Genomic DNA, 13,854 nt, shown 5'->3' with positions numbered 1-13,854 from the left:
CATGTTACAGTAGATTGACACTTTGATGTGGAAATTAGAAAAGATATTGTTATCAATCCAACCATATAATTTGGAGTCCAGGATTCCAGCCAGGCCAAGCCCAACATTGCTCTCAATATAAAGTAAGTCTTTTATATAATTGTCGTTAAAAGCTTTTAACATATCATAATTACTATTAAAGTTTTTAAACTTTATTATAATTGTTGTTAAAAAATTTTAACTCTTTCAAACTTACCATTATAGTTACTGTTTTTTTTTTTTGAAAAAGAAAACATATTATTGTTCAACTGGACAAATGTCAATTAAATATCATTCTCTTGAAATATAAACAGTAAAGTATTTATCCTTTTAAAAAAACAAAAATAAGGTTTTACTGAACTATGATATCGGTAACATTATATAGCTCAGAATTTAAGTAGCTATAAAAGGGGAAATATTAGTCTTTTATTTATTCAAATTTATTTTAGATATGATTAATTTAATTTATCATATGGGATAATATTTTTGAAAGAGATCAATAATTTTAATGGCAAATATGATATTTTAAAAATAAGAAATTTTATAAACCACACTCTATATTTTACTTATTTTGTGATTAACAGCCTCTTTTAAGAGTTTTGTCATCCAACATTTCTTTTTTTTTCTATAATTTTTATTTAACACCCTGAATTAATGCGAACGGTACTAACAAAAACTATATTCTATTATAATATACTAAATATTTTATAAAATACCTAAATTACTCGTATTTTCTTTATCATCTCATTCTCTCCCATCTTCCCCATAAATTGGTAAAAGAGGAGGGGAAAAAGAAAAGAAGATGATGGAGGGGTAGAAGTGCGAGAGTATTTTAGTATTTTAGTTAATGTCAGTTAGTCAAAATAACATCAATGTGTTAAATAAAAATTATAAAGAGAAAAAAAAAAGACTGTGTTACAAAATCTTCAAAAAACGGAGTGTGAATTATAAAATAAATAAAAATATAGGGTGTGATTTATAAAATCATCTAGAAAAAAAATAATAGTATCCTATATTTAAAAAAAAATAGTGGTAATTATGTAAAAAGCCCAATAAATAAAGGATACAGGATTACAGGTACAAAAGTTACCATGTCTTTTTTATGACAACAACTAGAATCTAAGTGATTAGCAAACAAATGCAGAGGACAAATGTCTTTTATGACAACAAGGGGACAACTGATGAGCGGATGATCTTGTCCATTAGTGGAACCCACATGATAATTAAATGCTTAAGAGGAGTATTCCTAATTTTTACTACCATTTATGTTTAATACATGCAATTTACGTCTCTGGTAAATTTAACGGGTATTGAAAAAAAATTGCCGGGTATACACCTATTCTGAATATATATATATATATATATATTATAATTGTATATAAATATATGTATACATATGTGTGTGTATGTTACCATCGGAAGCAAGCAAGACAATTACTGATATTTTAAATATAAAAGAACAGGTTTATTCTATTGTAAGCCTCCTTATACCGGTAAAGTAAGTAGGTATTGTAATACTAATACATAATTCTCTCTCTTCTCCTATTTTATCTAATATATTTATATTTACTAATTACTATTTTATTATTATAAAGTCATCGCTTTAATCAACTATCATTTTAGTTACTCGCTCTCTCTTTCCTTTTTCTTTTTCTCTTTCTTTCTCCTCATTTAATCATTATAAATGGTATAAACTCTCTTATGCTTGTGTAAGAAAATTATAATCCTTATTCCATAATAAGTGAATAAGGATTAGAATTTTTTTTGTTTATATCTAACAATTTCTAGCCAAAGAAGTTTCTAACAAATTGCGATAAATTTTACCCGATTTTAAGTTATAATTGTATTTCAAATTTAAGTATCAAACTTTATTTAGACTTTGTTGTAATTGTTAGTCGACTGTTATAAGAACGTGAAGACTTAGTTATGTTGACAAACTTATAGCCCAATTTCAGAATTGTAAATGAAGTTTGATCATTTAACAACTTATTTATGGCAAAAATATTAGCGCTAATAAATTATCATTAGTTTTGGATGAGAAATCTAATGGTTATAACTTAATCTGAATCAGAGGAGGGTTATGTGGTTAAATATGAAGTTCAAGGAGATAAGTTGAAATCAAACCAGAGCACATAGGGTGTGGGGGGTGTAAACTATAGTTTGGCTAACAATTTGTTATTCTCATGTTGTTCATGTCTAACTAAAAAATTACTTCACTTGGTTTGCATATGCTATGCAGTACAGAACCAGCAAGTAAAGATTTTTATTATACAGAGATACACAATATTAGCCACCATATAGCAATGCAGAAAGCTTACAACTTTCTTTAGGTATCCATGGAGTACAATATGCTGCATGGTAGATCTACAGTTAATATTCCATACTATTCTTTGTTTTGCGAAAAGCTTTTGAATTATCGGAAGAACAAATAAAAGCAGATGTTAACAAAGTAAATACAAAGAAACGAAGAGAGAATCTTGCTCAATCAAACAGGTAATAATAGGAAAGCAAGATCTTGTAATGTACGACGAGCCCTAGAAATTTTAGGCAGAAAGAATGGCTGGTATTTCCGCAACCCAAACTGGAAACAAATGGGTGGAATTCATGAAAGACACAACAAATACATAATAACTCATTGACAGCAAACAAGATTCTAGAAGATTTCTAAACCGGAAGTCGCTCAACCATGTCATCTTCCTCACTTAACTAGAAACTTTATGTGAATGTGGCCATTGCAACCAAGATCGACATCAATACGACTAACTTCCCACGTACATAGGTAATTGAAGAAGATGAAGCTCTGTGGTGCGGAGTTTGTTCACTGCATTTTGAAATTGACACAACATAAGCAGCAATCTTAAAGCAGCAAAAGTATAAGAAAATTTGCCCAACGAAGCAATTGTATTAGCCTACTAGGAAACGTACTTCTGAAACTTTTGTAGGAGACCGCAATACAGCGCATTATCTGGCATAGGCAATTCTGTTTTGTTAGTATCTTCTGGATTTACAACTCTTACGTACACTTCCTGCCCAAGATACCAAGCATCAAGGTTTTCCGCACGCACGTTCCAGATGCCAACATTGTCTAACGAGACTAAGATGGCAGTCCATGCACCCGGGAAGACCTGAACATCATGTAAGCGTTCTAATTAGTATGCCTACAACCAAAAATATCATGATATATGAGAATAAAGACAGCATCGCTCTCTTCGTGATAATTTCTTCAAACAGTTATATCCAATTACACACATTGATTTACCAATCTGAAGGATAAGAATTTAACATATCATTTAAAACACAATGTTTACAAACAAAACTGCTGAGCCATTGTTGGCTATCTTTGTGAGAGAATCAATTTTTAGTGATTGCCTTCCCCCCTCAATAAAGATATTGCAAAAAAAAAAATCAATTAAATTTCAAGAAGTGAATCTAAAGTTGCACGTAATGTCAGGTTTTACAAGGAGTGACTTTGCAGCTAATGGTTAGCCATTCTTAGTGACTCTTGAACGAGCATAAAGAGGTTTTAGTCTGAATGAGAATGATGTCATTGCATACTTAAAAGTTTTGCCTAAACCCAGGTAACCAAATGATATTTACTGTAATCATGAAAGAGTCACTATCTGTCATCAAAGCTTTTCAATCTATTCAACATGCATGGAAGGAAAGTCTAAAGCTTGTTACCTGTGTCGTGCTGCGTGCTACACCATCTCCTTTATTGTATGTTCCTCTACTATCCTCTGTCCACTCCCCATAATCCATTCTGTGATAAAAGTGAATGAATATTAACAGCAAGATAAAAGGAAACATGGATGCATCTAGAATGTGAAACTGATATGCCATATATACCCGACAACGAAAAATGCGTATCCATCGATATGATAGGTCTGAACTTTGGTGTCATTGTTCTGGAAAATTATTTCCATGAATCCCCTGTATGTGCCATTGATTACAGATTTTCCAATCTTTGGTGCTCCCTTTAGGGGCCTTGTCGGAAAATCAAGTGTGTATACTCCCTTTAGCTTGTACTGGTCAGCAAGCCTCAATGGTGTTTCAGGAGGAAAGTATGATATTCCATTCAGCGTAGCTCGACGTTTTCCATTAATAACCACTGGTGGCACATTTTTCAATAAATAAACCTGGCTCACATTGATTGAAGAGTATCTGAAAGATCCTTGAGGATTGGGGCGTGCAGCACCAGCACTCAGATTCCACCTGATTGATGAGCAAGAGCTTTCTCACAATAAGGATGGATAGATAGAGCAACGGAAAAGTCTAACTCCAGATTGTTGATACTATCATTTACATGAACACTAAAACATTTTGTAAACAGCAAATGTAGTCAGAAAACTATTAAGAACACTATGAAAAATAGATGTGTATATATTTCTACACACAAACCTGATAGATCTCGCTTGATTCATTGAGAATGTCTTGTCATAGAAATCTTGGGGAGGATCAGGAAGAGGACCGGATGCTTTGCCTTTGGAATTGGAGTAGTGCAGAATGGCAACACCGGTAACTCTTCTCCAGATAGACTCATTCACAATCCTCGCACTTGCCACTATATAGTAGTCACTACTCGCATTTTGATCCATAGTAACCAGAAATGAGTACGATTGGCCCACATGAATGTCTAGGTTGGTATAGTTCTGCTGCACGGTGTACGATCCTTCAGTTTCTACGAGAAGCATGTTATGATTCTGTATTCTGAAATTGAGACTGGTTGATATGCCAACATTGTGTACACGAATACGATACGTTTTGCCTGATCAAAATCCAGGGAGAACAAAAAAACATTATAAATACACGATCACTAAGTTCTCGCAAATTAAAAGTTAATCGATAATCTACTCTATGGAAGAATTATTATTATTAGTTTCACCTGGATGAACATTGATAGTTTCATGCTCGATACCACGCGGAACGAGTGTGTCATTGTATCTATATGGGCCTTTTCCATTGATAAGCACACCATCTGGCATCCCGAGACTCTTTCCGCCATCCAGCATCTTCCTCAAATCCTACAAACACTAATAACTAACATGAAGCTCGCTCTTTACAAACTAAACAAGACTTCCATCTCTTTGTTATCCAATCGCACTGACCGTGTGATTCTTGCTGTACCAATCACCAATGAACAGAGTGATGTCTCCGTCGGGCTTCCCGAAGGGCACGGGGATGACGTCCCGGTTGTTGACGATGATCCCGCCATACCCACCAGCTGCTCGCTGAAAGTTCGTAGAGGGGAAGTAGAAGAAACTCCCAATTTGGTCCTTAACTTGGAACTGGTAAGTCCAATTCCAACCAGACGGAATTTGGCAATTGGTACCCAAGACTCCATCTTGCCAAGAATTCTTGCGATGCTGAATTCCGTTCCTGCAACCAAATTAATTGTAGCAGGAAACACTTGAGGAAGGTAGTAGCAAGATTTGAAGAGTATATAGTATACCAGGTGATTAGGAGAGGCTCGTCTAAATCGTTGAGGACGTTGACCACTACGTTCCAGTTGGTGGTTATATTGACGATTGGACCCGGGAATTGACCGTTGATGCCAATCACCTGCCACCAACAAAGAGAAGGAACATTGTGTGCTTTTATTCCTCAGGGTGTAATTCATCATTAAGTCGTAATTTAGGGCTGAAAACGTAAAATTAGCAAGGATACGCCGGAAAATTTACTAGATAAAAATGTGACCTGCTGCTTAACGCCGAGAGGGGCGGCGGTGATGTAGGAGACGTCCCAGTCGAAGTAGGCGTAAGGGTCGCCGGCCGAGACGGGGCCCACCAGAGCCGACGTCAAAACCACCGCCACCGCCACGGCCGCCAATGTCCTCCCCGGACCTAAACGTGTTACCGTCATTGCTCTACAAGCTAATTAGACTCGTTCCTCTCGATCGATCGACCCAGAAGAGGTTAGAGGTGGACAAATACAACGGATCTCTCTCTCTCTCCACCCTCTTCTTTTCTGCTACAATCCCATAAAAGTAGCGGATAATAATGACAGGCAAGCAGGCTGGAGAGAGTGAGAGTGAGAGTGATAGAGTAGTCGAGAGTAGTTGCAAGACTAGATCCCAACTGGTTGTCTGCCTGTTGATCTGATTAGTTTTCTGTGACCGACTATTGTGCGCCGTTATTAAAACGTTTTTTCTGATTATTTATAATAAACTAGTACATTACGTAGCTTCAACGGCAGAAATAGGGAACACTATAAAAGACCTTAATTAAGCTAATATCCATCCCATAAATATATAGTAAATCTTAGTAAGAGTGAAGCTGCAGATATATGTACTTCTCTGTCGAAATTAACATTATGATTAATTTTAATACAATATTTCTGATGGACTACTTTTAAAGTTATCAAAAAAATAATAACAGCAAAATAGTATACAACATATTATGATTAATTATATTTAACTAATAGAATGACTTCTTTTTTTAAAAAAATAGTATAAAGATTTAGGTGACAATTATAATATTTCATAAAAATATAGTGACACTTGTGTTAAAAAAATATTTGTTTGTTATGAGTGAACCCCAATGCGGCAATGCCACATGAGCTAAGCTGTATGGATGGGAGCAAATATGGGCCAAGTTTCTTGTCTTGTTAATGTACGATTCCAGCAATTTGCCAGCAATGCAGTTCCAATCCGATGTGTAGTTTTCCACAACTGGGGCCCATTTGGAAAGCCTAATAATCTCCAAAAATTTAGCTTTCCATAGAATTTAAAAAAGAAAAAGAAAAAAAAAAAGAGAAGGTGTTTTGAAGGAAATTTTGAATATTTATTTTCCCTAGAAAACCCTTTTCTTCTCCTCCCCCTCCGCTTTCCCTTCTTCCTCCCATATCTCTCTTTCTTATTTTAATAAACAAAATAAAATTAAATCTATGCATAATTTCACATAGAATTCTTTAGTTTCAATGACTACATTTAAAATTTTCTACCGAAATTAATCATTCCTGGCATAACCCAAAGAGGGCGCTACTAGTTTGGTTCGTAGGATTGCTGTCTCGTGTTGTGGATAAGTAACAGTGTGGGACACTGTCTCGCCAGAGTAGGCACGTGGATCGAATCAATGCCCCCCACGGCCCACCAATCAAATGGTCTTGGGCCCTACCAGGTAATAACATTATAAAATAGAAGCCGAACTCGTGTAACATTTGGTGTCAATGGGCCCAAACTAGTGGAAGTTTTCAGGCTTAATGAGCAAAATGGATGATAGCGTCTATAGGTGCCTTTTATTGGTGAACAACATGATAAATGTGAAGACATGCCGTAAAAGTAACAAGAAAGGTTAAAAAATGGTTTAGAGGACGTAATGATTGTAATTAAGTGACAACATTCTTCTTTTGAGTGATCTCTATCATGCCAATTTGACCCTAGTCAAGGTTGGCTCACCGTGGAAGGAACTTTGGATGGATGTGGTCGATATATGGTCCAGGAGAAGGCATTTTATTTGGAGGCCTTAATGTGACTCCAATTACAAAAGTTCATTTGGGAAATTTATCAGAAACATCCTCATGCATTGTCTTTATTCGCATCTTGATGTTAGTTTTCTTAATCATATTTTCTATATATATGCGTGTTCATTTGTTTCTACATCATCAATCTCTACTACTTCGGAGTTTGTAACATTTTATATAAAGAAAATGATTTAGTCCTAAAGAATAGGGAAGGACGACTAAATCACACAGGAAGAAAGTGATGAAACGTTAATATATATTTAGAAGAAAAAAAAGAGACTTGTATTAATAACACAATATATCTTATCAATTAGAAAATCTAATCCGAGGTCCAAGAACACTAAAAGTACATCTACCTCTTCGCCGAAACCTATACATACTCTACAAATTTTGTATTAAGATATGTGTAATGTAACTTAATCACAAGCTCATCAGGAAATGGAACTTAAAAGTGTAACAATGAATTCAAACAACTGGGACTTGCCCATGGCCGTGAAAACTTAGGACTGGGAATTGAATGGATGTATAAAAGCAGAGTTCATCTCCCAGATCTCGATAGATTTTGCTGTCACTTGAGCACCCGTGGCATTGTTGAATAGGAAAACTCGTGCCGAACCATAGATTGCTTCAGTTGGATACACACGCGAGGTGATACACGTCCTCCCACCTTGAGCAAAGCTCTCCACTATAGAATGATCCACCTGCCAAATTTTTTTTAATTAGAAATGTAAACCTTTATTTCTAAATTTTGGGTTTCTTCTTTTAGCTCACCAATATCCGCAAGAATAAAGTTTCGCCGCCGAGCACCGGCACTGTGCTCCCGTACACCCTCTTGACGATGTCATTCGCGAGCGACGACCTGCATCCAGTCCATGCATGCACTATTTTTATGATCACGGATTGATGAGAAGAGAGTGCAACAAGAGAAAGAATCATGCCTCAGTTCATCCTGGCAAAAGAAAGTGCCAAGGCCACCGTCGGCTCGCCTTGCGACGTAGAAATAGACCGCCGTCTGCTCCGATAAGCCCTTGTCGGCCAAAACCAGCAACCCAAATGGTCCCAAAACGCCCCTACCGGCCGCGCCGCCGCTCGTGCTGCAGTTGTAGCCGACATCAGCCTCGACGGTGCTTGCCAACGCCGACGGGTCGATCTCAAACTCGGCTATGATATCCAACTGCGACATGTACGTAGATCCAAGCCGTGGTAAGTTACGAACGTACATATGAGATAGATCGAGCTAATTAATAGATTTGGTTTTGTTAACTAATAGCTACCTGTGTGGCTTCTTTCAACTCCAAGGGTTCAACTGATCCGGGACTGAGGTTGATGCTGCTGAAATGTTTGCTGCTCAATCTCAAACTCTCCACCTCTTCCACTGGCCATTGGAGTAGATTAGTTCCTGTCTTCTGATCAAACCGAACGGTTCTTGGAATGGTCTGTCATGTAAATGTGTGCATAAATATTTAAATAATCTAAGAACTTCGTCGTAAAAATTGAAAGGAATCACAAGATCATTGGAGAAAGCTATGGATATGATGAGTTGGTGGTAGTAACTACGTCTTTCCTGCACAAGGAAACGTGGCTGGATTTAATGCGATAGTTGGGAGTAATGCACCATTTGGTGCCATCCACGTGGGAATGGTTGGGATGCATATATGTGAGTTCATATCTTTTGGACTTCCACAGTCCCATCCCTACCTTTTTCCTTTGTTTTGGATTTAACCTAAATGTGCGACAACTCTCTCGTGAGGGTTTGTCACAGATTTTGGAATCCAACTAGTCTCAAAAAATCCTCAATAATAAGGAAAGGATTTTAGTTCTCCATCACTAGAATCACTAAACTGCTTCATATTAGAGTTCAAGATTGTCGGAACTATTGAATCTGATACATGAGTTGAAAAGATAGAAGAGTCATAGTTCAAGTGAAATAAAATTTGACATAAATCTTAAATTTTATTTTGACGGATCAAAATCTTGACCTATTAAATGAAAGCCTAAAAAATTATATAAATATTTTAAAATCTCACATATATACTCAACACTGAGAAAATGAGTTTTCTTATTGCCCTTAAATTAACAGGCTTTCTTGTAGAGTCATACTTCCCTAACACTACTTTCCAGTCCTATATCACTATTAAGTTTCTCATCTCAACTCACAACTTTCCTAATTTATAATCTCTTCATCTTTCTGTTCATCTTTCTGTTCTGGGAATGACATTCATAAAAAAAAATATGAAAGAATTGTATATTGTTCAATGTAAGTAAATTCTTTTGACCATTCTTTAAAAAAGAAAAGAAAAGAGTAGTCATCATTTTAAAATAATTAAACCAGAATCATTGTACTTCTGACATTTGTTTAAAATAATTTTTTTCTTTTATTACTTGACATGTATTACTCGTCATTTTAGATGCATAAATATGTTTTGTAAATTACATTATTTTTTAAATGTCTAAAGCTCTTTAGATCTACACAGGTGCGTCCTAATCATCCTTATTTTTCTTTGTACAAAATTACGGTGTGATTCTAATGTTACATCTACATTTTTCTGAATTTTTTTGTTTCTAAAGTACATTTATTACTCTTCATTTTCTCGAAAGCATATTTATTATTTGTGCATCTCATACATTTTAATATGATTAAAAGCATATTCTTTTTAAGTACTCTTATGAAACATAATACAAATCTTTCCTTTATGTTTTAAGATATTTTCTCATAAATATCCCTACTTTTAATTTTCTTATTTTCAAACCAAACACCAAAAATATGAGAAAATGTTACCTTTCGGGTTTCACTTTCCTCACTAGGCTCAGTTTTTATACTTACATAGGCAAGGTTATACCGGTATAAATATTATAGTATTTCTTTGTAAACTAGTATAAGATGAAATAATTATATTTAATGGGATAAAAAGTTAAAGCAATAGTTTGACAAATTATTAAAATATTTTTTATAAATTGTAGGGGATAGATGAGGAGAGAAGAGATGAGAGAAAAAAAAAAAAAGGAGAATGAATGACTGAATTAATAATTAATTGAAGTGATATTTTTTAAGGGTAAAATAATAAATGATAAATGTAAAAATATTAGAGGGGAGAGAAGATGACAGAGAGATAAGTGATTGCTTACACGGGCTTATACCACAAATGCTTATTTTTAATTTTACACTATTTTATTCTTACCAAATAATAAAAGCTGATAAAAATTTCTTAGGAAGTAAATTTTTTAGAAACTCCTGCTTTCCAATACCATTTTACTTTTACCCACTTCCTACAACCTAAAAAGCCCACGATTAACGTAATGTGATGAGTTTGACTCAATTTTTTTTTGTTGAGTTTGACTTTTTAAACGACGTATACTACTACGTTCACAGCATCTACGTAACGTGTAGCTGCCAATAAGTATTAAAGAAAGGATAGCAAATCCGCGAAGAATGCCCGTCTCTCAATATCTAACTAAATATTTAAAAGCGAAGTGGAAGAAAAATACACAAAGAGGCAAGGTGTAATATGCAAAATTACCTGCAGGGATGCCCAACCTTTCCGTGTATCCGTTCGCTCGCTATCCGTCTCCCCGGTCCATCCCCACAGCACTCGCCTCCTCTTCACCTGGTCGTAGAAAGTCTTCGATGCGTAGTACTTCCCGTAGTCGTACCTCAGCCCGATCCCCACGTCCGACTCCGCGTCGTCCGGCGTCCACGTGTTCGCCTCCTCCTCGTACCTCCCGATGGCGTAGTAGTCGTGCTTGTCGTCGTCGAGGCTCGCCTTCAGCACGTGCCTCACCCCTTCCCCCGGCCCAGTCGACGTGTCCAGTCCCTCGCCTGACTCGGTCGACACCGGGTAGAAGTCCACGCACTCCCACATCCCGGTCCCGTCCACTTTGTGCAAAATTCCATGGATTAGCTCGTAATTAATGAAGTCCCTCGTCTTGTAGACCAGCGCGATTCCGTCGTGGTCGGGGTTCTTCGACCCAATGGCTATCCTCCACGTGGAGTCCGACTTCACGAACCAAGCGGTGGTTGGGTCGCGGAAATCCTTGAGCCCGATCCCCCGGGGTGGGAGCAGGACCGGGTTGGACTCGGACTTGATCCAATGGAGCAGGAGCGGGTCGTCCGGGTCGGCCGGGGTCGCTAGATTCTGGACCTGGACCGACTCGTTGGTCGAGCCGGTGTAGAGCATGACGACTCCGCCGGTCGGGAGGAGGGTGGCCGAGCCGGTCCAGACGCCGTTGAGGTCGTACCAGCGGTCGGGGACCATGGCTAACGGGAGGTAGAGCCAGTGGATGAGGTCACGTGACACAGCGTGTCCCCACGTGATGTTGCCCCAAATTGCGGAGTCCGGGTTGTACTGGTAGAAGAGATGGTACCAACCCTTGTAATACATCGGCCCTAATAAATGACTAGTATATATGAATTCTAACTGTAATAATTTTTTCATCGTTTGCAAAATACTAAAAGAACAGGGGGTGAACCGCAAAAGTAGTTGAAATAAAGAAACAGAGAGACTAGGATTAGCTTACCATCGGGATCTGATCCATAGGATAAGAAGGGAAGCGAAGCCAAAATAGGAATAAGATAAAAAGGAAAAGAAATCAGTGGGATATCCTCTCGGAAAAAAGGTTAATTTAAAAAGGAGAGGCGAGCGATGGGAGTGGATCAGAACCGTTCATCCAGTTCTTTTGCGGTTGGAAGTGGAACGACGTGCGTTGCCAGACGAGCATGGCGTTGGTCCACGGATACCGTGAGGAATCGGCGAGGAGCGGGCCATTGGACTTCTCCGACACCCCCTGGGAGACGCCACGGGAAGCGGCCGCCGGCGTTTCCGTCCCCGTCTCCTTTATGCCAGTTGGGCCACGCGGCGCCACGGCGGCGAGGACCAGCAGTAGCAAGGCGGAGACGGCGAACGCGAGGTACGTTAATGGAGCCTTGCGTTTAGGAGGAGGAGGAGGAAGAGGAGGGTTGGTTTGAGGAAGAGGGGCGTAGGAGAAGGGGATGAGATGATCAGGGCCGTCCATTACTGTGGGAAGGAAGAACGGGGGGAGAAGGGTAGTATCCTACGAATTTATGAAGCTTTTATTCTATATAAAGTGTTTCAGAATAAGAATAGAATGGTAAGAGGAAGAGAGAGAGAGAGAGACGTAGATTGCCTTGCCTGGCTCTCCAAGGTGATAGGACCATTAAATTTTTTTTAACCCTTGTCTCTTCCCTTTCTTAGGAGGAGGAATGGCCGCACTTAATTCACATAAATAAAAGTTCAAAATACTGATCGTTAAATGCAAATTTCTTTGCATCATATCCTCTCGTTTTAAAAAAGGATTTTTTTTTAAGCGTTTTGGTGTGGCCTATACGTAAGTGCAAGTTAAGGAAAGGATAAATGGGGATTAATTAGGAATTTTACATGGATATATAGAAAGGAGTAGTGCAGGTACTCCTTCATAAAAATGGGAGTTGATGGTTAGTTAGGGAAGACAGGAGGAGTTTGTATTGATATTGGCCACTTGTTAGGTGGGACAGTTAGGTACTCTGATAGCCTTGAGTTGGCACTCTATGATTAGCTATCAATCTAAGTTACGGCTTTTGCATGGATATCCCTCTATGAAATCCTTGCATTTTTGCATGAGTACGCTTCAAACTTTACTGTTATGATTTTATTAAGTTAATTATAAAAAGACAGTCCAGTGTAAGATATCTATATATTCTTTTTTTTGTTATCTACTAAGTTATATACACATTCTTATTAAAAAAAAAGTAACTTTTAACTATTTACGTGATTTAAATCTAAACATATGAGCTTTCAAGATTAAAAAACTGATCATGATAGAATTAATAGTTAAAGAGAATATCAACATATGAAAATTAAGTCTGAGCTAACTAGGAGGAGAATTAATCCATGGTTATTGAAAATAGCAAAAAATTATATTCTATGGTTCTCAAGAAAATGTTATGCGTGATGGAATTAAAGAGAATAAATTAATCACAACTATTTTCCAGATCAAATGACTTAGTTGTCAACATTGCACTCCATTTGTCGTAGAAAACACTATTGCACCCCAAGAAAATGCCATCCTATAATGCAATAATATTCAACAACTTGCTAGTTTCTAAATACTTTTCCAGAGTGGATCCTCTTATATCTTGTCACAGAATGAAACGTGGAGGTCTCTCTTCCACGTCCTTGTTCAAGAGCTAGCAAGTAGACTTTTGTAATTGGATGAGGTTATCAGTTATGTCCACAGGATCGATCATCGATTAACCACCTAACAATCTCGCATTTATCACGTGCACCTACTCTCCTCTTGATGATTAAATTAAGCAAATGACTTGCAGATGTATTAGGGTTAGCAATTAATTAATCTATCAAATCAAAGAAGATCGGATTCAGA

The 13,854-nt window shown here is 37.3% G+C and overlaps 2 protein-coding genes across 3 annotated transcripts; both read right to left on the bottom strand.

Annotated features, from left to right (window-relative positions):
• Positions 1-2,495: 2,495 nt before the first annotated feature.
• On the bottom strand, positions 2,496-6,125 carry LOC140785318 (monocopper oxidase-like protein SKU5). The gene is made up of 9 exons (XM_073133157.1): positions 5,713-6,125; positions 5,468-5,577; positions 5,124-5,394; positions 4,901-5,039; positions 4,417-4,783; positions 3,865-4,230; positions 3,700-3,778; positions 2,944-3,143; positions 2,496-2,839 (listed from the first exon to the last, which is right to left on the bottom strand). The coding sequence occupies exons 1-9, from the start codon at positions 5,875-5,877 to the stop codon at positions 2,734-2,736; spliced, it is 1,803 nt and encodes a 600-aa protein (XP_072989258.1). The 5' UTR covers positions 5,878-6,125; the 3' UTR covers positions 2,496-2,733.
• A 1,610-nt stretch (positions 6,126-7,735) lies between these two features.
• LOC140784743 (beta-fructofuranosidase 1-like) lies at positions 7,736-12,641 on the bottom strand. 2 transcript variants are annotated; one of them, XM_073132276.1, is made up of 6 exons: positions 11,992-12,641; positions 10,995-11,860; positions 8,751-8,912; positions 8,415-8,650; positions 8,248-8,335; positions 7,736-8,177 (listed from the first exon to the last, which is right to left on the bottom strand). In XM_073132276.1, the coding sequence occupies exons 2-6, from the start codon at positions 11,853-11,855 to the stop codon at positions 7,977-7,979; spliced, it is 1,548 nt and encodes a 515-aa protein (XP_072988377.1). In that variant the 5' UTR covers positions 11,856-11,860; positions 11,992-12,641; the 3' UTR covers positions 7,736-7,976. The 2 variants fall into 2 exon arrangements, with proteins under 2 accessions (XP_072988377.1, XP_072988376.1); XM_073132275.1 differs by having other exon boundaries at positions 10,995-12,040.
• Between the last annotated feature and the right edge of the window lie 1,213 nt (positions 12,642-13,854).

The sequence above is a fragment of the Typha latifolia genome, chromosome 3 (genome assembly GCF_019914945.1).
Source record: "Typha latifolia isolate L0001 chromosome 3, TyphaL0001v2, whole genome shotgun sequence".
NCBI classification, from domain to species: Eukaryota; Viridiplantae; Streptophyta; class Magnoliopsida; order Poales; family Typhaceae; genus Typha; species Typha latifolia.
Note: the sequence above shows the minus strand (reverse complement) of the source record. Positions and strands in the feature narration are given on the sequence as shown.